Raw genomic sequence first — 26624 nt, forward strand, 5'->3', positions numbered from 1 at the left:
TTCAAAAACACTTTTAATAACATTACCCCTTTATGTCTTACATTGGCATTTTTCATTTAATTTAAAATATATTTCGTTTTCAATAAAAATCATAGTATTTAAGATATTAAACTTGTATGATAACGTTTTTTTAACATAAAAAAAAAACCAGAATAAAAAATAAAATCTGAACCAAATTGACAAATTTTACAACAAATCAATTGTTAAAGAAAACCTTGAATTTTTTTTAATTAAATGACCAAAATAGCCTCATTTTCAAAAGTATTTATAAATAGAATAGACATAAGTATATACAGTCATTTCTGCAAGATTTCATTCTGTCAGCTTTTTAGTACGGTCGAATGCCGCGATAAGGGGCCATCCTCGACCTGGAGGATCCGAATCTGGTCGGCCGCACTCCGCTGTCAAACAGGTAATTAATGCCGTCCCCGATCCGGTAAAAAGGAATCACAAATTGAGGCCGACTCCCGGGTCTGCGCCAGTTAAACACAGACCGGCGGTTAATCGTCATCAGGTTGTCTCGGTTAAATGGTACTGATTCTGCGTGAATCCAGTCTGCTTCCGGGTCAGTTGGTACAAAGTTCCTTTTGTCTTCCAGAAGGAGGTCGACATCGTCTAAATCCGTGAAGTCCGCGGGATAAGAAGCTGAAGAAAGATCAAACCAGTTGGATTTCTCTCTCTCTCTCTCTCTGTCTTTCTATCTCTCTATTCTTTAATTCGATATGAATGTCTACAACCTTCGACAATCATTTTAAATCATAACAGCAATTTTCATCCAGTATATATAGTAGATACACGTAGCGGACTTGTTGTTAATCAGACATGTTTTATTTTCTTTACTGAACGATATATAATAAATGTCGTTGGTCGTAAATAGTGTTTTTTTTTAATTGAGGTTTTTTGTCATTGTAAAAGGTGGTGTCTAGTGATAAAGTTCTCTAATGAAAATAAATATATTTTTGCAAAAACAAAGAACTAGACACGATTTGGGTTGAAAATTTTATTTTTAATTTATATGTATAAAATTATTTACTTGTGTATTTTGAATGATTGACCAAAATTTGAATGTTAGAAGTCCACAAGCGAGATATAAAGGAAAGAAGTCGTTGTGTAAAAAAAGCTCGAGTTTTGATTTGATTACAAATTACCATTTCTTTGACAAAATAACTTGTGACAAACAAGATAAACTGATTCAATGTGTTCATAGATAATTTAATCAACAACAAAAAGCAACATTAGATTGAAACTTATACCAATACAACACATATGTAAACAATAACAGGACTTGAACATTGTTTACGGCACGTTAAATTCTTTCCTTGGTAACTTGCTTGAAACTCGATATTTAACTTTCAAATTTTGTCAAAGCATTAATAACATTCATACTGACCATTCTGAATATTAAAATTGTAAAAATAAATTTTTTAAAATTTGAGCTGAAATCGTGTTTAAGTCCTTCTAAAGAAAACTTAAAATGTCGTTAATCGAGAGTGCTTTATGACTAATGTTTCATTTGTTCAAAGAAAAAATACAAGAATTCTGTTGTAATTTTTACAATTACCATTTAAGATTTTTTTTTCAATTTGAAACTATCATTATCTTATCAGAAACAAAATGTTATAATTCAGTTACTTTAACTTGATTGCCAAACCGCTTACACATAAGAAATAGAAATAAATTCTTACTTGCAAATTCACACACAGCGACAAGAAAAACCAGTATCAGAAAATACGAATAGATTCCCATCCTGATCTGTAGAAGATGAAAAAAACTAAAATGAATTCCTCCAGATAATATTCTGCAAAATGCAAAAACGTGATTGTCATTTACATCAATGGAAGATAAGGAGAATCGGATCTACCATCATCAATTCCATCTATTTGCGAGGTCGTTTATTGAGCTTGTGAGCAATTTGTCGCAGAGCCGATAGTATTTGTATTGCTGCACTGTTTGATAGTGTGAGGAGCTTACAAATAAGGGAGGTAGTCACCAGTATAGGTGACTTGGGCGTATTTTAGATTCGAAATCCAAGATTTTGCGTATCACATAGATTTATTTACGAGTTCAGCTTAATGAAATTAGGTATGAGAGTGAAAGGAAAATATTACGATCATTAATTCATGTTATGTGATCCATCTATCTCCATGTAGAAAATCTAACCTTTATATCGATTTTAAAACCTATGATATTTACTGCATCAATCATGTGATCGTAATTAATTAAAAAAAAACCGGCCAAAAGTTGACTTAACTTCACTTGGTAGTAATTATAATCCATCTTTTGTTTTCAAAATACAGGACACAGACAAAATCTAATTACAATATGAGAGATCACCTCCAGTCGAAACACATCCGAGTTGGAAAAAATTTCATTTTAAAATTTAATTTGAGATTATTTTTTACGAACCTTTTACATACACAGAGCCGGATGACAATATCAATCCCAAGGTTTTTGCACCCGCCGTTTTCTTTCAAGCTACACATGTCATAGGACAGACTTAGAAAGTATGATATCACATTTTGTTTTTAATGTGTTTCACCTAACAGGTGCTATATATAAGTAATACATTTCATTTTTACTGTTGTTTCATACATATTAAGTATACAGAAATATTCTAAAAAGTAATAACTTACATCACAACAACCCGAGGACAATCAGTACTGTAGAAAGAAAGTGACAGAGAAGACCTTTTTCTAAAATATTTTTCTAAGTAAAAAGATTATTCAAATGGTTCTTTCGTTGAATAAATGAGAGAACTTTAAACTTGTACGTAACCCTTGCATTAAAAAAAGTCGATATTGGACTTGTAATGTAGGGTCCAATGATATTCATTGCAATGTTTAAAACTAGCTCTCTTTTCGCCAACATAACGGTACTCTATAAAAAATTGTTTGTAAAATGAATATCACTTGGAAGCAAACTGCCAGCTTGATATAGTTTTTAAAAAATACAGTTGGTATTTATCAATAACTTGAGGTCATTTAATGATCACATTTTAGATTAAATGTCTTTGAAACAGGCAATCAACCTTACAGAGCAAGTTGTCATATTTATGTAGTATTTTTTTCATAGGAAATTCAATTTTTCTACCGAAACTTATTTGCTTTCTCAAGAAAACCGATCCCGTGTTCTATAGCCATAATATTCCATACTTTTTGAAATCATTTATTACACTTTTTAATTTACATATATTTAGTTTTATTACAAAAGATAATTTTTAAATATCCTACGTAATGTAAAATCACATGTATTCATCGTAAAGTACTAAATAATCGATATCAGATAACTTAAGCTTGTTATTCTCTCCCAAAAAATTATTAATTTAATCTTTTTTAACCATACATTAATCTCAACTGTTATCAAATACCAGGGTTAAAGGGGCATGGTCACGATTTTGGCCAAAAATCCTTTTTTCGATTTTAATGTTTACAATGCTTCAGTAAGGCATTTTTAATAGGCAACCAAAATTTGAGTGTCATTTGATGAGTTATAAGCGAGTTACAGAGCTTACAATTCTACACTATGTAAACAAAGCGTTTGTTAACATTTTGAATGTTGGAGTGAAAATTCCAGTTTTAGACCTAAAATGAATGTGTTAATCGTAAGGAACTGTTTATTTATGCTTAAAATGAATAATAAGATAGACAAAGCAGCTTTAGACCTAAAATGAATGTGTTAATCGTAAGGAACTGTTTATTTATGCTTAAAATGAATAATAAGATAGACAAAGCAGCTTTAAAAGATTTTTAATGGTATATTGAACCTATGTAAACAAAAACAGGGCACGAGCCTTGTTTACACGACGAAGAATTGTAAGCCGATTATGAAATTTAAAAAAGTCAGCAAAGAAAATACCATTGACAAAATCAGTGCCGAAAACTTCCCTTTCCTGGCGATAACCAATTGTCAAAGAACACAATTGCATTACTATCGATTATTATGATATTTGTAGGAAGCAATTTAGGTCCATGCTGTCATTATTGTGTCTAGATGGGCACCAATCTCGCTTTTTTATTGGTCTTGATGACCATTACGTTACTCAAACTTCATAATCATAGCTCACAAAACGCCAGCAGCAGTCGCCCAAGTCTCCTCTCCAGAATACATTATTTCTAACGAAAATGAATAGATGATTAATAATTTTCTTCATTTATATTGAGAAGTTTCTGTAGGTGTATTAATTAAATACTAGTATACATGTACAATGAGTCACAGAATATATCGTTGACTGGATTTGTTCACTGGTTAAGCTTACGAAATATACATATAACGGTCTCTGTTTTAATCTCCAAATAGAAATACTCTTCATCCCGCGTACCAAAGTACAATTTTCTGTATAATCAGCCAAACAACGTAAAAAATATGGTAACATCGAATGTTTTAGAATGGCTGAACATACATACTTCATTACATCGTCAATGAACCAAACAAAACAACACATTCGCTTCTAAGCATGTAATGAAGTTTAATGTCAACAAACGGATATTAATGCATATCTTCACTGGGTATTTTTGCTCACTAATACGTTTCATGTGATGTCATCATTTCTAAGGGAGAGTTTTCGTCTTTCCACTTCCCTAAGCTGTTTTTCTTCCATTTTTGTTTTCCTGTGGGTTCGTATACAAACAAAAATGAAGCCAATGATTCCTGGTATGAAGATAACCAAACTGTACACTGCGCTGTTTACTGCGTTATCAATTCCAATGTTGTCATCTTTCTGAACCTTTCTATGACGACGAGAAGAATTTGACTTTCCTAGAAAAGAATTTGGAAGTTTAAATTGTCAAGAAATTTAACCATCCAATAACAATTTTACCCATTCATATTTCCCAAAAGCAAGAACGGCTATGTTTTTTTTTCTAATTTGGTTCAATGTACGATATTTCAGTACCTGTACAGTCCAATCCTGAACAAATTCGGAATTCAGTATATACAGTAGTGCAATTTTCATTGGTTTCTATGTCAACACATGCACGTGACCTCGTCTGATGACCCTTACCACAAGTGGTATTACATTTATTCCAACTCTCCAAGGTCGTCCGTGGGGCATCTGTAATATGCACACACAACGAACTGAAACCTTTAAAAGTCTTGAAGTAGGGAGAGTCAAAGTGCAATCAAATCATTATTTTTTCAATTCACAGTTAAGAAACTGGCTTTTCATCATGATTTAAAAAATGCAATAGCTTGAATATTAACGATAAAATACAAATAAAATACTTCGTACATTCCGTGTTGTGTGCAATAAATGTAGTAGAAATAACATAGAGGTTTGCATATCATTAACAAAATGGTTTGTTATGGCAGAAGTTAATCAAGAATGACGTACCTGTCTTATTATCAGGTGTTGCAAAATCAAGATAAGTTAAAAGTAAAAGCCATATTAATTGGTTTCCTTTCATCAAAGAAGACATAAAGTTCGAGGAACAATGGGCGGCTTCTTTGTCCTCGTGGGTGACCGAAATTTAATCTCGAACATTCTCGCGTGAATAATTTTGACAATTGGCATGCATCTTATCTTGTTGTATTTAGTCACACTTGATGAATAAGCGACACACGAACTTTAATTTGAAGGAGGAATTCATTTTTAATAACCACAGCATACAATAAAGTACTAATCAGAAATATATCTACAGATTGTTATATTAACGACAGGGGGAAAAGTTTGTTTTTCTCAAGAAAAAGATTTTTCATTTTATTTAGTTTTTCTCATAAATAAGCCGTTACGGTAAATAAAATATTTTTTTAATTTTGAAAAATTTTATTCTTTGTTATATTCAATATAATTTTTATTATTTTAAATTTCTCCAGATACAAGATCGTACATAGAATATCATTATTTGTATTAACTTTATCTTAAGAATATAATTCAAATTTACTTTTAATTAACAAAGATTGAATTCATATAGTACTACATTTTATGCTGGCTGTGTAATAGGTGGGACGTAACATGTCCTCGTTTTTGAAAGTATCTAGTTCATTAATCATTAAGATGATAATCTGAACTTTTTGAACCGCCTGGCTATTTAATTTGAATTTTGGGGACTGGTAAGGACCAGATAAATGTTAATTGAATCAACAGACATTTTTTAAATCATTGAAACCTGCAAGTAACATTATATAAGAATAAAACGAAATTAATATCGTTTTAGAACTTTAATCTTGGATACTTTGACACCCTATCATACAACATTTCCAAATCTTGCACCAAAGACAGAACTCCGCTTACTTTCACAAAAATGGTAGAATTTTCTACCTCTGTAAAAAAAAAAATAAAGTTAATGATAAAACTTGTGCAAAAATCATAGACACTTCAATTATTTTTTGTCTGGATATTGACCTTTTCCACCCTTCAGGTTTTTTTAATTGCTGGTAAAGCAAAATCATCATCGATATCCATTGAGTGCAGAATTCTTTCAATATTTTGAAATAAATAGAGAGAGGAAGCTTCATTTGTCATCGATGTTGGACACTGGGCCAAAGAACATTTGCGTCTTAATTCAAACAGTTGACCGTACTTTATCATATTAACGTAGTCATCGTCATTCGTATTGGACAACTCAGTAAGGCTTTCTTCGTCTTCATCAAAAATGGTTCGGGGTCTAAAAGAATGTAAGTTAAACATTCCCACAAAGAAAATCACTCCCATGGATCGTATTTTGAGAGAGAGAGAGAGAGAGAGAGAGAGAGAGAGAGAGAGAGAGAGAGAGAGAGAATTAGAAACGAGGCCTTAGAAAATAGACTTACACCTACTGTCGCCTTCCGACTGTCCCCACGTCTGGGCTGCTGTGGGCTGATTTTTATTGACATAATTCACTAATTCTCGATCTAAGCTTAGATTATCAATTTTGTGACTGCTTACCATAAATGAAAATTCATCGTCGTCCGCGTGACCGATTTCATTGGTACAATGTTATTTTTGTCTCTTTTTATTATTTTTCTTCAGTTTATCAGGCCTTTTTTTCGACTTCTTGACTTTTTTGCCTACTCTTCCAAACTCTTTCGCCTTCCCCGTCGTTTTATCATCCCTTTTAATATAATCTTTTTCTCTGTCAATTTGAAGTTAGCGTTTCCTTATGACAATAGTAATAGTTTCTGAAGGTCCCTGCTCATAATCACAGAGATTGTTATGGGAATTAGATACTGATGCCTGATTATGATCCGATTTATTCCCACCGAAACCCTCTCGTAATTTGTCATTATTTGATTTCTCTTAATCCAAACGTTTTGTAGATTTCAGCATTATACTGAAAGTCTCAGAAAAAGTTCATAATTGAATTTAGAGTTTCTATAATTCTTTTTGGCTTTAAGACGGGTTTTCTGGGATCTTCCGGGACTATTCTCTGGGGGCTCGTTAATAACTTGTCCATTAGTACAATGAAAAGGATTTTGTAATACGCCTATTTGTTTTTTTTAAATCAACTTTTTTTTACGTGTTCAAGTTCTGTAATGCTTTGAATTCCAGATTCTCTTCTGTGGATGGTACCTTAAATATTTGTGTTGTTTTTAAATTGACAAGATTTTCATCACTACAATGCTATGGTTATTGGTTTAAAGCGAATGGTTTTATCACTAGACCCCGTTTCCACCTGTTTATTGTTGGAGAAACTTGAAACAGTGCCTCACTTTAGCAGAGACTGTGAACCTGAGAGCATTTCATTTTCACTTGGCTTTGCACGTTACCGTGATTAACGTTTTCAGTGGTTCTTGATTCCATTGTCTTACTCTGTACCTTTCAATGCAGCAATATCACTAACGCTATAAACTTTCCATTTCCTTCCAAAAGTAAGATCTTTCCCCAACGATGTAGCTCTTCGCCATCCTCTAATTTTCTAGTACCTTTCACTACGTTACCTTGGTCTTGTATTGTGTCTGTCTGTTGCATCTACATTTGGTCTGTTTCTTCTCTGGGTTCCATCTTTTCACTTTTTTCTTGCTTTCCATATTCAGAAAATGGCAGCTTTGACGACGATTGTTCCATTTTATTAAATCATTTCTTTAGTAGCTACAAATATATGTACTAGTAAACAAGTCATGCAACTGTTGTAAATTGAAAAAAAAATCATATTTTGGTTTTGATTGTGATATTTTGGGTCCCTTTGACTACACGTAGAGTATACATATTTTAGTTTCAATATTTCATCTTGATCAATTCTATTTTTTGAACTCGATGATGTATCTGAACGTAAATTTCATAGTTGTATTTAAATAAAGTATAGATTATATTAACTTACATAAAATTGTTATTCGTCATTGAAGTGATAAGCTGGTAGATTGTCTGTTGAATAAAATGTATAATTATAGTTAAATGATTTCTAATTATTTCTAGTCATTTGTCTTAAACCTAAACTTTATATATGATCTCTCATGGATTGTGATGGTATATGATTTTTATCCGATGACTATGAGTTGTGTGTTTTCGATCCCCGAACCTTGGCGATGAATGATACCCACCTTATATTGAGATAAACATGTGATAAAACGAATACATATATATCATTTATTGAGAAATGTAAGAACGTACTGTTTGTAGTTGTGTTATTTGATGTATACGAGTTTAAAGCTCCTGAACTGATAAGCTCCGTGAAATTATCATTCTTAAAGACAATTGGTTATTTTAGTGTTCTTCATTATCTGTCTCTTTGGACATTGTCGTTTGATGTCCACAAAATTATTTTCTCTTTATTGTCTTTTTACAGCAACAGCAGACGACAATGACGTTAAGAGTGGCGAGCGTTATGACGTTACTGACGACAACTGCTGCAGCCAACACTACATCAATACCGCTGAGTGAAAGCTAAGACGGTTACCAAATATGACTTGTAATTAATCACCGAGAAGATTTTAGGGGGATAAGTTTAAAGAAAAGCAACCCGATATTTGTGACGTTACGTGTTAGATCAATAGGGGATTATATGCTTTAGATATTTATATTTTAAGCTGTAAGAAGAATTCATTGTATCTATTATTTAGTCTTGATAGATATCGATAAAAAAACGTTGCAAAAATTAAATAATTATTATCATTTGCCTTTTATAGTTATAATAATTGTCAACACTTCCGTCAGGAGTCTGAAAAGAAGAATAAAAAATCAAAATGAATTTGATACGTCAGCATGAGATTGAAACTGGATATATAACAAATAACGACATTATCAGTATCAGATGAGATATCGTAAGATATAGCGAGCTGTATTTACCAAAATAAGTCATCTACAGAACAGCGTTTCCATCACCGTCTTTTTAAAATCGCGACTGGGTTCTCATGCAGCTACCCTCTGTGTCGCTTCCGTACTGTAGATGTAGGGGCCACTTTCCTGAAGAACCTGATTTCAGTAAATTCATACAGGAATCACACAGTTTCATGTGGGCTGGAATTATCTGTCGAGTTATGTAATTGAATATTATAATTAGATCTAAATAGTGTTCTAATGAAGGTTTAACGACCAAACAAACGCACCTTTAAAAAATAATGATAATGAAATCTTACATTTATTTCCGGTCACATGAAATTGGATACTAGTTGATCTAAACGTCATTGACAGTTTTCTGAAAAACTACAGTATCGGAATATGATGGCCGAACTAAACTAAGTTTAAAACTTGATCTTTGAAGATTAATATCCAGGCTATCATAGTAATCAGCCAAGTTTGAATATGTTCAATATAAGTATCTTGTATGATAATTTCTCATTACATTAAAATCAAAATATGATTTGATCCAAGGCATTATAAAATGAAACGTGACACTCAAAGTGTTTGAATGAAAGAATCTATATACCTAGCTGTAAAACTCGTGAGAGAAAAGTTAAAGTTACACACAAAGCATGTGACTTTGAAAGTCATTGTACAATTTACTGACTCGGGATTGATGGTACAATGAACTGAACACTGTCGACTGTTTCCGAGTGGACACAATAATGCAATCCATTGGCTGAAAAACAAATAACACTGACAGATATCGACAAATCATGACATCTTTTCAAACTTTGCTAACATGGCTCTTATTTGTATTTAATATCAATAGCTCGGTGAATTTTCATGTGCAAAATTTAAAAAATAAAGTTGGTGAGAGAGGATTGTGTAGTTCGTGCCAACACGACACATCATGTTGTAAGATTGTACATCTCTCATTCACTTTCTCTAAAAATCTACCACAGTCTTAGAGTCTTAAGATTTATCCGATGTATAGTGGGAAATACTAAATAAAAATTTCATAACAGTATATCAATTATGTAGTCATATTGACATCAAACAGCTCTCACGACCAGTACGTTAATTATCCCCATACCTAAAATTATTAGATTTAATAATGAAACAACTCACCTCGAGTATCGTCCGGACTTTCACATAGAGAGTCTCCATGCCAATAACGACCAGGGTTATATTGATATTATTATTAATTCTTAATGAAATCACGCAAGTTTATTTGTCTAATCGTACGCTAATGGCTAACAATATAGCTAACAATATAGCATAGGTTCATGTACTGTTCACATGTATTAGGAATTAGTTGTATGGATGTATAAGGTAGTTTTGTCAATTTTTTTTTAAAAAAGGATGTCTGAATATGGTTTTGGGAGAACTTATAACTTATAAATAAATAATAATTAATATAATCTATAAGTTTGTTAAGTTGCAGATGTAGCAGAGATATGATGTTTAAGTAGCGTACTAGGGAATCTGACTGATGAGTTGCACGTCGTGAAATCACAAAATGACGCTATTTGGTTTCTGTTGTAACATCCGTCCGTGGAGCCATTGGCAGGGTCACACTACACAATGACTCCGTTGTCATGGATATATGTTAAGTTGTGTAGAAAAAGCGAAGGACAGTTCTGTTGCGCGGATGATTCACGGTCTAAAATAACATCCAACATCATAAAATGTTAAGTGATTGTATTTTTTATAATGTTTCAATTGCTCTTGCATTAAGTTTATTAGATTACAGATTCTGCAAGGGACAACTTTGATCAATTTGTTAAAACATGCCTCTTTTTCAGAGAGTGTTTTACTATTAAAAACATCAAAACCAATTGTAGCAATGCAATATATGGTGAAATCCTTGTCTTGTCAGCCGTTTTATTTTTTGCATTACGTTAGTGCAAAAGTCATTATGCGAGCCAGCTGAATCGGTCGAGTTTCTATAAATAGTGATTTATAAAAGGGAGAGTATATAAATATAATACCCGCTTTAACGAGGGTGTGGAATTCCGGTGTAAAACAGAATAATGACTCCCGTGGAATAATGACCGGGGGTAATTTTTCGACGTAGAATAATGCCCCCCCCCCCGTCATAATTCTACGCATAAAAATGACACCGGTCAATATTTTACGTAGAAAAATAACCCTTTTCCTGAAGAATAAGTGTCATTTTCATAAAAATGAGCACTCTACATGAAGAAAAGTGACCCCTGTAGAATAATGACCCCCCCCTTATAGATTAAAGTTTTTCAGTATAATTTTTTTTATTTGTGAAATAGTATTTACAATATTGTAACTTTTACTGCAGTTCACAGAAAGTAACAAAAATTATAATTCATATTTGAATAAACTTAAAGTGAAAGAAAGGGTATATCTTAGAAAATAAAAATCCTTCGGTTACAACATGATACTGACGTATTGTATCGGGGTATGGTTGTCATCGTAACGAGTTACATTTACATGTATTTAATGTTTTTAAAAGTGACAACACATTGAAATTATTTCGAGATACAAGACACTATAAAACGATGATGTAGACACTGTTCATGAATTATACCTGCATTGACGATTTTCCCCTACAACAAACTACTGGATGTGCAAGTGCTTCGACCAGAATTAATGATGAAACCAAAATTATGAACAGTTTACTCCTTTGCTGGGCATGATAACCACGCTGAAGTTAGGAGCCACTAACAGCAGACAGCTAACGACCAGTAAGAAAAATAGTAAGACAAAGTACTGAGAGTACTCGAACAGAAAATATATATTGCGTCATCATTGGCATACTTTAATTAATATCAAGACGATTAATGCATAAATAGTTTGTAGGAGCATTGAAAACTTTGGAGGCAGTAAATATCGTGTTATCAAAATCAAGGGAGATATAAACCACTCGGAACCACCTGGTGGTACCCGTACAAATTTGAGACCTGGACATGATAGCCCTCTAGGTCTCCTGCACTGCCCTGTAATTCGTTTGATGTACACTTTAAAGAAAAGGGAGGAGTTTAAAAAATGACAAAGTTCTAGTGAGCTAAATGGGTTCATTGAGATATGATAGAAGCCCTTAGACCCTTGTTATAAATATTAAGAAACTTCCTAGCTATACCTAACGCGTGTGTTTCTAAGATCGTGTGATCAAAATTAAGGGGGGTATAAACCCTTCGGGCTTTATGGGATTTGATCACGTGGCCAACCCGTATTTATATCCCGATATACATCCAAATATGATACCTTATTTCTTAAATAAAACTTTATTAAGAATTATTCATGGTAAAGTTTCAAGTATATTAAGAATTATTCATGGTAAAGTTTCAAGTATAGTTCAGCAGATTTCTACACAAGTGCAGCGTCATTTCCCGCCATATGTCGTCGAGAAAAGAGAGACATAACTGTTACTAATCAATTTGTGGCAATGTAAGTGTGTTTGTGTGTGTTTGCTACGGATATAAAAACTATATTCAGCGATTTCTTTACAAGTTCGGTGTTCATAACTTCAAAATCAACTGAACAGAGTGAAGATATCGTAGATACGGGGATACCAAATTCTATTCTTGTTTACAACGGGGGTCATTTTTCTACGGGGGTCATTTCTCTTCATGTTTAACATGAAGAAAAGGGTCATTTTCTACGGGGGTCATTTCTCTTCATGTTTAACATGAAGAAAAGGGTCATTTTTCTTCAGAAAAATCCAATTTTTGTATAGCAAGAGGGGTCATTATTCTACGTCGAAAAATGACCACCTGTCATTATTCTACGGAGGTCATTATTCTTCTTTACACCTAATCCAACTTCTGAAATGGTGAACCTGAAAAACGTTTAGTTCCTGGTAAAAACCTTTTAAAATCCATTATCAACTACTCTGTTAGAACCATTGCCGAAATAAAGAGATGCCGAGGCCATTATTCTCCAACATACCATGAACGTCATCAGTAAATTATCAGATCATATTTTCTCCGCTTTGATCATGACAGTGAAACGTTTTTTAACAATGTCAATTTCACGTCTTAGTTCCAGTCAAAACGATGAGTATTGCCTTAAATGAGCTCCAATGCGGCTGTTCCAAGGACTTCCCTAGCATATTCATTTTAACTGAGTGTTCTTATATAACATAAATCAAGAACAGTATTAATAATCGTATTAAATCAACATCAAATGTTAAAGAAATATAATTCAAAGATATGTTAAAAATAAGAGAACGGTAATTAATATCCAACAAAATATACTATGTCATATCAGATCGACTGCCCATCCCTGTGTGACCATACGCATACTAGCAATGTCTTTGGAGTTACACGGAACAGCAGTCTAAATGACCTAGATAGTGACAGCGCTGCATTGCATTTACTTGCATTTCCCGATACATACTATTATATAAGGAATAAGGAATCATTTTTTGAGTGTTATGAGGTGATAATTTTGGTCGGGGCGTGATCAAATCCAATAAAGTCCTTCGGGCTTTATGATAGATTTGATCACGCCCCGACCGAAATTATCACCTCATAATATTCAAAGAATGATTCCTTATTACTTATGTTTATTTTAAGCCATCGTACAATTAAATATTTAAATATAAATAATCAGACCCCGCTGGCGCCTCAATTTGGCGTCATTTGTATGATGGGTTATATAGTACAAAATCGATACGTAGTGTTATCACAGGCAAAGGCACTGGAAAATGTAAATATACTATATTACTTTACCCGTAACTTAAAATACTGTGACGACATTTACTTACAAAGTACACTGTGTAGAGTCACTAAATACGAATAACACATTAATTTTACTACTCAAAATTAGGCAGCCCTATATTGATAACATATTGCAAACTTGTAGCTTTAGCCAAAACATCGCTGACTCTATAATCAGGCAGATCGATTAAGGATGTCCAGATTGGATACAATAGGATGCAGAGAAACAAGTGTATTCTGGGAAATATGCATCTTCCATCAGTTACAGCCGAGAAGAAATTTAAATTTTCAGATCCCTGTCTGATATCTCAAAACTGTCACGAAATCGTCATTTTCCATCTCTGATATCAACTTCACCGCAGTTAATATCAATGACGGAACGGTAGTATAAGGTAGATAACACTAAATTTGGTTCGATAATTTTTCACAACACCTGCAATAGCTTTGACTTCCAATGGCAATACACGTACAAAGTCAAGAAATTGTCAAAACAATGTGGCCTCTATTGCTCAATTTAATCCCTCTTCTGGCTACGGGTTACTCCGACCTTCGTTTGAATCCAATTTTGAATGCGAGTGCAGTTGCTTTCGGTAAGGAAAACGGAGTGTCCGAAAATGAACTAAATGAAACACACAGGATATGTACAAAGCCGGACGTCGTGTACCAGTCCGCGGGTCCCGTCAATATCTATCTCAATGGTGGACTAGTACAGCAAGGTTGGTCTTAACAATAAATTTACAGGACGTACTTTTTTGGTTTTTCATTTTCAATGTGCTTTCTCATTAAACGAAAACGTATAACGATGAAGTACGATTCTCCAAGAGGGGTTTATAATTTGCCTTAATTAGTCTGACCAATTGAATTTTTTCCAAGGCATTACTAATGAGCTATCAGGATGTATATGTATATGATTCTATTATTAGTACTACATGTAGTAGCCAAAACCATACCATAGTGAACCCCGTCTAAGTAAAAACTGGTATTTCGACATATATCAGTATATCTTTGATATTTACAGGCGGTAAAGAAAGTGTGATAAACTTCACAGCAGATAACACAAAATGCAGCAATTGTCCTCAAGGACCACCTGGACCAAAAGGCGACAGGGGACCTCAAGGTCCCCAGGGACCTAGAGGTGACCCCGGACCTCGCGGGGGCCGAGACAATGGGACTCGCGTAACGGACATGTTTGTGGCTTTCTCTGTGGTTATGGAGGCGAGGCCTTTTGGTCCGTACAGTTATTATAAGGTAGTGCAATTGATATGATATCCTCTGCATATTTTGTTTTACGAAGTTGTAGATAAGACAAAGTTATTGATGATTCTGAAATTTGCTCTTGTTTCACAGAAATCGTTTTTTTATATATATAATTTCGCCATAACTTTACATCAAGAGCAAAAAAGAGTAAAATTGCTACAATAAAATAGATTTTGAAACCTCAGTTAAGAAGCTTCATTTTTTGAATAGTCAAAAATATTGAAAAATATGAATCTTGTCCATAAACAATCGAAATATTACCGTGATTTTATTGTTTCATCAAGGTATCTTTAATGACATTTCCACAAACCAAAATGAAATTTTCTAAAGGCTTATGAGTGGTTTATTCACAACTTAAAATTAGGTTTCAAACTTTTGCGTGAATTTGATGACGGTGATATTAGAAACGGTCCATTCTCTGCAATTTGTTATGAATAATTGACAGGCTCAAAGGAAATAAAATGCAATTGTCAGACAACCATTAGCAAAGCGCTCACTATTACGTCTTTATTTGAGATGAAGAATGTCGGTATAATGCTATCTTTTGCAAAACTTTCCCCCAAATTCAATGCTTTTTTTATGGGCGCCACACAGTTGGGCAATAAAAACTTTTGAGCTTTCTTTTTAATGATTTCATGTATTACGAAACCGTTCTCAATTTGATTTACTTATCCTGGATATTCCACAATGCCTAGTAATGATGAAAAATGTACGTTGACAAAATCGCTTGTTCATTTTGAACAAAAACTATTTGTATATCGAAATATCAAAAATGCACGTATTTTTGCATAGTTGATTTTCTCTCATAATTTTGAGGATGAGCTCCCACGAGTTCTTTCGATTGATTTAATTGAGTCGTTGAATATCATTCACAATTTGTGGTGTGACTCTGTCCCCGAGAGTGTTAGGAATTTGTGGCTACTTTACCGCCTTGGCAAAGTACGTATAATTGTGAGGAACTTGCGTCGGCGCATCATGCTACTGTAATATGCCAGCTCAGCAATTTCAGTTTTTAAGGCAATAACTATTAACAGCTTATGTTTCCATTCTAAAATTTCAGTCAAACATTTTAAATTTTTGACGGGAACAATTAAATGCTTTTCCAAATTAACGAATGAACCTGCATCTCGCGATTGAATTATTTACAGTTAATGTTTTCTTTTCCACATTATCTATTTTAACTTTTCTAAATATAGAAAGGAGCAATATTTAGCGTTTCTGAAGTTATAAATGAACATGTATCCCCTTGTTGATACAGAGCGAGAGTACTGTTCTATACAAAAATAATACCATATTTACAAAGAAACTTTATTGCTTTGACATAATTTTAGTTGTGGTTTAGATCATACAGTTTGACAACGTGATCAGTAATATCGGATCTGGGTACAACGAGGACAAGGGAGTGTTCACGGCACGTATCCCCGGATATTACCAGTTTACCGTGCACGCTCACACAGTGGTCAACAAGCAGGCGGAGGTCAGGGTCATGGTAAATGTCAAGGTCAACTGGGTTTGACTTCAGTTAAAAGCTTCAGCTAGACCTTGTAGTCAATTCTTTAGTGGGTCCATTTAATGGAAAAATTCGTTTTGATTTTAAAACCACTACGCAGAAACAATTTCAATTCTTTTGTGCACACCAATATTCTCAAAATCTGAGACGTTGGAATCAGAAAACATAGCGCAGAAATTTACCTGCTAAGCAACAATTATACCTTAGCAAAATGAGACTTTAGTCTTTGGCGTTTTATTCGAAAATGACATCCAAACATGACAACTTACGTATACACGTCCCGAGTAAAATGCAAAAGCTATTATAATCTACGATATCTTTTCAGTTTAACAGTGAGCGAGTGGTGTCCGTTTGGGCTGACGGAACGATAGGTCACCGGGAAGAAAACACTGCTCAGAAGGCACCCATGAGTCCGTTCATGTCCGCCCCTACACCCAAGTCCACCCCAAAGCAAGTGCACGAGATGGGATCCTCCAACAGCTTCATTATTAAAATGAGCCGGGGTCAAAAGGTCTACTGTCTCCTGCCAGCCAATCAGGTGTTGGCTGGGCTCGGGTTCTCGTCATTTTCCGGACATTTACTGAGAGTAACAAGTGATTAAGACCGGAGGTAGAGAATCAGAGCAATGAAATGGTTGAAACTGATCACCGATAAATTCATCAATGCATTATCTGATGTATTCAGGAAACATAACTTGATATTTCAACGTGGTTTTGTTTTTATGTGTGTTATCAAGAAAATGCATAAACAGTCCTAATACAAATAATAAACATAACTAAGGCACTTAAATAAAAAAAAACTTGCCTATGTTAAACAAGTTACTTTTTATGATGCAAACATAAACTATTGATTCCAGTTAAACATTAAAAATATCTGCATATTAAATCTGTTTTACTATTTTTTCATTAGTCTTATACAATTCAATTAATGTACATTGTTTTTCTTATTAAAAAAAAAGGGTTACTAGTATAATACTAACACGAATACCCTGAAATTTGCTGTAAATTTTATTTTGAATGTTTTAAAGTATTTCATAACATCTGACAACAGGTATTTGCAGTATATGATGACATACACACACTCTATAATAAGTCTAAAAAGGCTTGAATGTCAATACATCATTGAGATGAAAATATGGCAAATCCTGTCAAATACACAGGAATTGTAGCCATGTAAAGTGTCTATAGGAACAAATGATAATACAAATGTACATTGTACATGAAGTTGAGAGACCCTGGCTCTGTCACCGCTGACTGAATGGGGACGCCTCAAGGTTCATCTCCATTAACTGGATGTCCTGTGCATCTTCTTTAATGATATTCACTAAGTGCGTAAGTCCTTCTTGTTGTTGTTTCAAGAGCTGAAAATAAAACCCATGGAAACAAATAGTTTAGCTGATTATAAATGTGCTACAAGCACAAAATCTCTTCATTATTAAATACAACACGGGTTTAATAAAGAGCCATCCTGCATGCAAAGTATATTAAGTTACTTATTTGTTTAATGATAACATCTCCAACATTTCATGGTTACTTCCAGACCACACCAACAGAATTATTCCACATGCTCTGATCATGAACAGGGAGGATCTAGACTCACATGTTTGATTTCCTGCTGCAGGCTTGGATCCATCTGGTAGCTGACGTCTGCTCTCGTTCCCGCCAAATGATTCTGCATGCGGATCTGGGACATCAGCTCATTTAACCGCCCCTGTCATAAATATGATGAAATTGAGACATTAATTCTTTTAACTTCCAAGTAAAAAAAAAAACAAATTTATTCCGCCTCCTTTCTAGAGCTTAGAATGTGAGAAAACAACAGTCATAACTTGAGCTAATGCTGTGACCTCAGTAAAATGACCTCAAGCTGAGGGGATCAAAAACCTAGACAAGCTTATATTTTATCTAGTCTCATTTAAACAGCACGGGATTAAAACAACAAAACAATTTCAGTAGTTCATAAGCAGTTTGTACCTTAAACTGTGTTGGGTGGTTGAGTTCGAGTTGAATTTTTTCCAACTGCACTCGAAGTTGTTCTTCTTCTGCTTGAATGGAATATCCCATTTTTCTAGAAATCTCTTGTTTCACAACAACCTGAAAAAATTAGTTTAGATATAATTCATAGGCATAGAAATGTGTAACACAAAATTAAAACCCATTCATACTTCCCTCCAACGGACTATATTGTGAGAGATTTAAGTTGCTGAGCTCTGAAAGCATTGAGCTCAATAGAATCATTCATTATTACTAGTGTGGGCTGGTAAAATTCCGCTAAGGGGACAAGATTCACAATCTAGGATGTGGCTCTAATCTCGGGGGTGGAATTTAACTATTAAACACAAGTTCATAATGAATGATTATTTTTCTTGAAATATTTTATGTAAAGAAACAATGTTCAAAAACTTTCCGTTACGACATTCATAAGTTTATACCTTTGGTTTATCCCTCTGCGTGCCACAAATAGTGCAAGTCTAGAAGAGAGCAAGCGACAATTTGTTCAATGAAAATATGATAAATTGTAATTAATTTAGCCCCCCAAAAAATGACTTTTTGATTAGCTCATTCCATCATTTATCATTTCCTTACAGCATACAATGTTTATTTACATTTCATAGCAGCATAGTAATACACAGTGTCAGAAAGCAAAATCTCACATTGCTGTTTTACACTCAGTGTACAAAAAAAACCATACCGGTGATACTGTGAGAAATATTAGTTACCTGTGAGATCCTGTGTATCAGCTACTCGTATGAACCTGTGTATCAGTTACCTGTAAGAGCCTGTTTAGCAGTTACCTGTAAGAATCTGTGAATCAGCTACCTGTAAGAGCCTATGTATCTGTTACCTGTAAGAGCCTGTGTATCAGTTACCTGTAAGAGCCTGTTTATCAGCTATCTGTAAGAGCCTGTGTATCAGTTACCTGTTAGAGAATTGTGTCAGTTACCTGTAAGAGCTGTATCAGCTACCTGTAAGAGCCTGTGTAACAGCTACCTGTAAGAGCCTATGTATCTGTTACCTGTAAGAGCCTGTGTATCTGCTACCTGTAAGAGCCTGTGTATCAGTTACCTGTTAGAGCATTGTGGCAGTTACCTGTAAGAGCTGTATCAGCTACCTGTAAGAGCTGTATCAGCTACCTGTAAGAGCCTTTGTATCAGTTACCTGTAAGAGCTGTATCAGCTACCTTTAAGAGCCTGTGTATCAGTTACCTGTAACAGCCTGTGTATCTGTTACCTGTAAGAGCCTGTGTATCAGTTACCTGTAAGAGTCTGTGGCTGAGCTGTATGTGCTTCCTTTTGTACTCCTCTAACTTTGCCAACATGTTCACCTGCTTCTGTTGAAGTGACTCTAAATCCTCAGCAATCAACTGCATGTAAGAAAACAATTGACCAAATGTATAACCAATATTGCTATTCTAAAGAGAAAAATTTCTGAAGATTTCCTCCATATTATAAACTTAACATCTCCCATGAGGCTAAATTTTGGACCTGGGTGTCATAGTTTCAACAATTTCAAAGAACACATATCTGAAAAATATCTATACATGATGACAACTAGGGTTTAATATAAACACAACAGTAGTTTTTGTAAATTCAAGTATCAATTTGTGGTATTGGTTTCAGCTCTACAGTGAGATACCTGTAACCACCATTTCCCCATATATATATGTACACATTCATATTCATTCATAAAGTACACCAGTGCTACAGATCAAGTGTCTACAGATCTAGTGTCTTACATCGAGGCGTTGCTGATGAGCCTGGGTCTGCTGCTCTTGATGCTTCAGTCGCTGGTGCAGGGCCTTAAACCCAATCATTGGAACAGGGACCAAGCTGTCTGGATCAGGGTTGTCTAACTTGGCTTGTTCCCACAAAAAGGGATGAATACCTGTATCAAAAAAAAAATGTTCATGCACATTTGTTTATATGAATCAATTTTATAAATTTACTAGTAATTAAAAAAGTTTGAAAATATCTTCAAGATATTCTTAATAAAGGTATGCACAACAGTAAATAAAGCCTAAAAAACTATACATACATGTATTTGAGCATACAAGGCTATCAGGTGTAAAGAATTTTAAACATTTAAACGACTTTTTTAAAGCTGCTTGGTCCGATTTTATATCAAATTTTATGCACCCCTTTAAACGATGGCTATGCTTAGTATATGTATAATAATAGACATTGCAGTAGTTTTACCCGTCAATTATGCCAAATTTCAATGAAGAAAAATGCGTACAAAATTTGCTAACAAAACAAACGACATTAAAAGGTACCGCGTTATTTCGCCTCATGTTAAATTTCACCCCTGACGACGAGACGTACGGGTATGATTGTATTACGACTTTGACATCGCTTTAAATAAAGGTCGAAATCATCAGACAAATTACAAATAAACATGATTGTGTATGTTTTGTTCGCTAATATTTCCAAAGTCTGCTTTCTTTACAATCGATACATAGCATGCGGGTTGAATAACCCTAATCATTCGGGGGACGAAACCAAGCGGTTTCCTTTTCTAAACATTCCCGTGATGCATTTTGGTTTGTTTTTTCGTTTGCCCAAAGAGAAATTATTTTTATTTATTTTGAATATTTCTAACTTTGAAAGAAGACTCATTCTGCTGGTGTAAATAGAAGAAAGTCCATAACTTTCTAAGATAAATGATTTGTATGGAAAAAATTTTGATACTGTAATTACAAAAAAATCGGACCAAGCAGCTTTAATACATTTAACAGTACTTAAAACCAACATATTCTATCCACTGGAGTACCTTCTTGTGGGGTGTCCAGGTACTCTTTTAGTGCCTGCTCCGTAAAGCCCATCTTGGGGACAATGTTCTCCACCACCAGCTTACTCTTCAGCTGAATCAGTTGTCCATTAAGGAAGTTAGTGGTCTCGTTTGAAGGAATTCTTCTTGCAGGTCCTGAAGCAGGTCTTTCAAGGATGTAAATCACAAATTCTGTCCTGTAGAAAATATCATTTCACATTTTAGTTCTGACAAGATTAATCTACGAAAATTAATTTTCTCTATCAATTGATATCAAGCAAAAAATTTAACATGTACTACTTTTTAAACGATTTACTTAACTCTAGGATCAGTTTTAATATAGATGCAGTTCTCTGGAATACATGCATAACTTAATGCCCTGAAGTATTGATGTTGCATCTTGATGTCAAGAGTTTTGAATTTAAATGTGAGCATACATATATGCAAAAACTGAAGCAAAATAGAAAACATCAGACACTTCTAAAGCAACACAATGTTCCCTCTTAGTGTAAATAACATCATGGATAAAACTCCATTTTCATTAAACATAAAACTATACTAAAATGAGCCATAATGCAGGTTTTCCTTTTCAACTAAAAAATTTTGTCAATATATCTCGTAGAAAGTTCTTACAGGTTATCTGGGAGCTTCTTAATGCCTTCCACACACACAGAGAGTTGAGGCTTGCTTCCAAAAATCACAAAGAGCGTGTCCACAATCTGCTGTTGGTTAGCTCTCACCTCTGCTTCAGGTTTCTTTATGAACAGAGAAACCAACCCATCTTCATTCTTTGTCTTTGGCAGGCGATTATACCCCACAGCCTAACAAAATCAGACAGAGATTATACATGTACCGGTAATACACCCAAAAGGATAGCAGGATTAGACAGAGAAATGAAGTCTCAAACCGGTATTAGCATATATCAAGTTTTAAAACTCTGCAAGAAAAATTATGAAATACTGTGTTAAAAATTAAAGAGATTCCAGCCTTTTTGTTAGAAGTAACAAAACAAAGTTTTATATCTGAAAGTCTAAGATTGCTAATGAGAAACATAAAGACTTAATAACAACGCAGTCAAGAACTTAAAATAGTTGTGCTGATTATTTTCAATTGACACAGGTTCAAAAACACGTACAATTTAACACTCATTATATTATTGATTCTTAAATCATGCTTATTCCAATTGAATATTAAAAATAACAAATAAAATTGATATGAAATGATTGACATTGTTTGTTTAATCAATAATTTTCTAATCTTACTTTGAATCTACAGTAGGGATTATCTGGAGTGAATTCAACACTTCCTCGTGGATTGTATATTCCTTTCCCTGTGCCCCATGCAGCCTGTAGCTGATTCCATTTGGCTATTATGGCATCCCTTTCATCTCCATATATCTGTGGCAGAGTCACAGCCGATGCAATGTTCTCCAAGTTGGATGTAGCCTGCTGTGGCTGCTGGGCTTGAAGGGGATTTGTCTGTTGGGCTTTTAATTCATAAAAAAAATGCAATAATTAAAAAAAAAAATTTCCGATTCTTTTACTTACCGTAATCTATAAATATAAACCAAAGAAAGGAAAAAAAATCAGCTCTGTTTTTAAAACTTAAACTTACCCCCACCAAAACCAAATGCAGACGTGGAAGTGCTTGTTCCTCCAAGGCCTGTTCCAAAACTCTAGAAAAGGGAAAGTTTAGGACAGCATTTTTTTATTTTTAGGTTTACAAACCCGCCGCTCGGTTTTCTGAGTTTTTAGAAAAAAAATAAAATTACAAAAAAGATCTTTTTTTTCTCCCCGACAGCAAATTTTTTCTAGTAGGAAAAGTGTATCGTCATTGTTATCACAGAGGCATAAAATCTGCTCTTTTTGTGTCACGATAGCCTAAAAATTTCGTACGCATCTTTTTCTCGTGCTACATTCTTCAGAGAAGCTTCTACAAACACTCTGCTGTAAGTTTCATACTTTGAAGTTTTACCGACAGTGTTGACCAGTGGCTAGACGAGATAGTCACACCTCACTGAACATGGCTTCGATAGTTACCTGTGCAGCTGTTTTCAAGTACATTACTGTAAAATAATTCCCTTTCTTTTTGTGTTGAATTGGCATATGTATTCATTGGCTTTTTTAAAAATTTATTTTACAGAGAGAGAGAGAGAGAGAGAGAGAGAGAGAGAGAGAGAGAGAAAGAGAGAGAGAGAGAGAGATGTATTAGAGATATTCTGCAGTAACTATTCTTATGAACACATTTTAAAGTGACCTGCCTAGTGAATTAAAAAAAAAAATCATATTATTGTTTGTGCATTTTCCGTTATTTTCAATTTAAATTTACCATTACATAATTAATTGCATAGTTGTACTTTGTACATGGAAATTCAACAGGATAAAATACATGCACACATATAGTTGCAGTGATTTTATTGAGTCTGTTCACATTCACAATGTTATGTTTGAGTTTTTTGCACATATAAACACCCAAACCAATATTGTAAAAAAAATGTGAGAGATCAATGAAGTTGAATATTTCTTAACTGCAGAAAACATGAAAGTAATAAATATTTTGTATATTAATAATTAAATACTAGTATCATACAGGAGAAAACATTATTACTTTATGTACATAAAATTTAGGTTGTTTTTTTAAATGAAATGTTGACATGTCCGACAATAGTTTGACTGGTAACTTTGAATTTTGGGCTAGTAACTTTGTGGCCAAATTTTGTAATTGCACACCCCTGACATTGCTATATGTACATGTAATATCAAAGCTGTATGTCTAATATTCTATTGTACTATTTCAGAGATATGTTACACAGATGACATACTTTTCACATGCTACACTTAATGCAGTTACACACCACTATCAAGAAGTTGTCATTCATTATATTAATATTAGAATAAAGATGATGTCATAAAAGTTTTTTTTTTCTCCTACAGAACTTTACAATTTTGTGGTTCGTGAACCTAAAAGTAAAGGTTCGTGAACCTAAAAGTAAAAAAATTTTAGGTCAAGAGATTTTTATTTTTTTTTTTATTTCCTCCTCCTACGGAACTTTATCATTTTGTGGTTCGTAAACCTAAAAATAAAAAAATGCTGGCCTTAACCAGATTAAGAAAATTTTTACCACATTGAAATTTTGTGTTCAGTATCATTCAACACTTATACATTTTAACACTTTTCTTCTTTTACAAAACAATTTTATTTCATGACACATGTCATCAATATTGAAGAGAATATTAAACAAAATAATAAAGTGAGTATCTGATTTGAATATTCAAGACAGGGTTTAAATTAAGCTCTTTTAATTCAGGTAGATTTGTACAAATGAATCTTACTGGAAAAGCTGAACCTCCTGCAAATGCTGATGTGCCAGTATTTGCACCTCCAAATGAGAATCCTGTTGTAGCAGTTGAAGCAGGTGCTCCACCAAATGAGAACCCTGTAGAGGCACTGGAGGCTGGGGCACCACCAAAGGAAAATCCTGATGCTGTAGTGGCAGCAGGTGCTCCAAATGAAAAACCTGTGGCTGCTGTTGTTTTTGCTTGGGTACCAAAACCACCTGTAAATATGTATATTGATACTGTCATACTATTTTTTAACTAATAAATTTAGGAAGAAGAATGAGTTCAAAGAGAAAGAGTTTTAGTGTTACATACAAAATATGTTCATATCAGTACAATGCAAATTGCTGTTTCATGACTGCATGATTGCATACATTGTAAATTACCAGGCCTAAGCCTAATTTACCAAATGAAAATCCCGAAGAGGTTGTTGTAGTGGGCTGTGTTCCAAACCCAAATCCTGGTGAAAAAAAAAATTCAAGAATCCATGCATTAAAATATTAGAACTAAATATAGAAAAGGGAAATCCCATTTGTATTATATCTGACAGAATAAAATATTTGCATAAAAATTAAAAACAGTAAACAAGTTAATTGATATTAGTGCTCTACAATATGTAACTATTAATTATAAAGTTACAAATCAACGTAAACAACGACAGTCTTATTTACTGTTAGGTAGTTTGAAGTTCTGGATCGAAACAGTGGTATACCTGTAGATGGTGTGGAGGTCCCGAATCCAAAGGAGGGCGTTGATGTGGTACCAGTAGCACCGAACGGTGTTGTTCCAACTCCAAGACTAAATGCCATATTTCTTAGGTAGTTTGGCTTGTCAGACTAGATTTCATGTCCTTTTAATGAACTACATTCTATCTTCTACGAGCTTAATATCATGCCATTTTGCTTTCCCGCTCGTCTCTTTTTATCTTCACCACAAAAGATTTGGTCAAGGGCCATAACTGAATCTTTTTTTTTTCATTCCGGTTAGCAGTCATCCTGCCAAGTGAATCGTTTTATTATCTGTAGGAATTTTAAAATAAAGAAAGCCTTGGTAAAAATAGTGGATATTTTTGACAGATTTTTAGTCACTACAGCATGTAAAGTGGGTCATTGGCCTAGTTATGGGAAAAACAGTACTATATACAATACAGAAGGACACAATGTACAACAAATGATAGATCTATATATTATTGTAGTTTTTCCTTCATAATGGATATTTTTTGCACCCCTGAGTAAATGTAATGAGAAAGACATTTTTCTAATGAAGTTGAATAGGAATATATCCTTTTTTTGCTGTATTCATTATACTGCAGTATTGATATAACAATTTATATTCATCTTCAACTTTAGAATTTGAAGGAAAAAAATTAAGATCTCTCTCAAGGATTACGTTTACTCAGGGGCACGCCATGCAAATTCACAAAAAATGAGCTAAACTTATGGTTTTATATATGATATCCTATTTGTTTATTGACTGTAAACTATGGTTTACGAACCGTTAACCATTCGTTACTTAGATATCTAAGTTCTTTATAGTTTCCATATGAAAAAAAACACATCTGGTTAGGGTTAGGCCAAAATATTCAGCTTCGGATAATGAACAAAAACGTTTTTGGTTACTCAAAATTGAAAGTGAAGACAAGGAAATTCTTAATCTTGTGGTCAAATTTATAAATGATAACATGACACATTATGATATATTAATTATACTTCCTCACTCACTTACTTATTTACTTACTTTTAAAGTTTACTTACTTACTATTGGTAATCGAATATCTGATTGATCCCTTTTTAAAGGGGGGGGGGGGGAGGTCGGGTGGATGCGGACCCGGCTCCACCCCCTTTAGAAATCATTTTTTAA

General features: G+C 33.9%; 3 protein-coding genes across 6 annotated transcripts; 1 reads left to right on the plus strand and 2 right to left on the minus strand.

Annotated features, from left to right (window-relative positions):
* Nucleotides 1-192: 192 nt before the first annotated feature.
* Nucleotides 193-5469, minus strand: LOC128155460 (uncharacterized). Of its 2 annotated transcripts, XR_008239602.1 has the most exons (5): nt 5330-5469; nt 4892-5050; nt 2634-4755; nt 1686-1752; nt 574-645 (listed from the first exon to the last, which is right to left on the minus strand). XR_008239602.1 is itself a non-coding variant. In XM_052817167.1 (3 exons), exons 1-3 carry the CDS (start codon nt 1874-1876, stop codon nt 329-331), a joined length of 399 nt encoding a protein of 132 aa, XP_052673127.1. In that variant the 5' UTR covers nt 1877-2000; the 3' UTR covers nt 193-328. The 2 variants fall into 2 exon arrangements, 1 of the variants encoding a protein (XP_052673127.1); XM_052817167.1 differs by lacking the exons at nt 2634-4755; nt 4892-5050; nt 5330-5469 and adding an exon at nt 1862-2000 and having other exon boundaries at nt 193-645.
* An 8599-nt stretch (nt 5470-14068) lies between these two features.
* On the plus strand, nt 14069-17506 carry LOC128156101 (C1q-related factor-like). 2 transcript variants are annotated; one of them, XM_052818108.1, is made up of 4 exons: nt 14069-14609; nt 14912-15141; nt 16493-16627; nt 16986-17506. In XM_052818108.1, exons 1-4 carry the CDS (start codon nt 14348-14350, stop codon nt 17259-17261), a joined length of 903 nt encoding a protein of 300 aa, XP_052674068.1. In that variant the 5' UTR covers nt 14069-14347; the 3' UTR covers nt 17262-17506. The 2 variants fall into 2 exon arrangements, with proteins under 2 accessions (XP_052674068.1, XP_052674067.1); XM_052818107.1 differs by having other exon boundaries at nt 14086-14609; nt 16493-16639.
* Nucleotides 17507-17649: 143 nt separating this feature from the next.
* On the minus strand, nt 17650-25705 carry LOC128156100 (nucleoporin p54-like). 2 transcript variants are annotated; one of them, XM_052818105.1, is made up of 12 exons: nt 25477-25705; nt 25171-25224; nt 24759-24982; nt 23041-23101; nt 22689-22912; nt 22060-22247; nt 21430-21623; nt 20396-20544; nt 19916-20023; nt 18634-18753; nt 18260-18370; nt 17650-18020 (listed from the first exon to the last, which is right to left on the minus strand). In XM_052818105.1, exons 1-12 carry the CDS (start codon nt 25571-25573, stop codon nt 17904-17906), a joined length of 1647 nt encoding a protein of 548 aa, XP_052674065.1. In that variant the 5' UTR covers nt 25574-25705; the 3' UTR covers nt 17650-17903. The 2 variants fall into 2 exon arrangements, with proteins under 2 accessions (XP_052674065.1, XP_052674066.1); XM_052818106.1 differs by lacking the exon at nt 25171-25224.
* Nucleotides 25706-26624: the final 919 nt, after the last annotated feature.

Source organism: Crassostrea angulata, chromosome 7 (genome assembly GCF_025612915.1).
Source record: "Crassostrea angulata isolate pt1a10 chromosome 7, ASM2561291v2, whole genome shotgun sequence".
NCBI classification, from domain to species: Eukaryota; Metazoa; Mollusca; class Bivalvia; order Ostreida; family Ostreidae; genus Magallana; species Magallana angulata.

Bases quoted from the DNA above. Each gene is read 5' to 3' on its own strand.
- LOC128155460 (XM_052817167.1), bottom strand. The intron at 646-1,685 runs GTAAGAATTTAT...ATCTTTCTTCAG, and splicing joins CGCTGTGTGTGAATTTGCAA to CTTCTTATCCCGCGGACTTC.
- LOC128156101 (XM_052818107.1), top strand. From the start codon at position 14,348: ATGGCAATACACGTACAAAGTCAAGAAATTGTCAAAACAATGTGGCCT. The intron at 14,610-14,911 runs GTTGGTCTTAAC...TGATATTTACAG, and splicing joins TGGTGGACTAGTACAGCAAG to GCGGTAAAGAAAGTGTGATA. The intron at 15,142-16,492 runs GTAGTGCAATTG...GTTGTGGTTTAG, and splicing joins GTCCGTACAGTTATTATAAG to ATCATACAGTTTGACAACGT.
- LOC128156100 (XM_052818105.1), bottom strand. From the start codon at position 25,573: ATGGCATTTAGTCTTGGAGTTGGAACAACACCGTTCGGTGCTACTGGT. The intron at 25,225-25,476 runs GTATACCACTGT...TTTTTTCACCAG, and splicing joins GACCTCCACACCATCTACAG to GATTTGGGTTTGGAACACAG. The intron at 21,624-22,059 runs GTAAGAACTTTC...TATTTTCTACAG, and splicing joins AAGAAGCTCCCAGATAACCT to GACAGAATTTGTGATTTACA.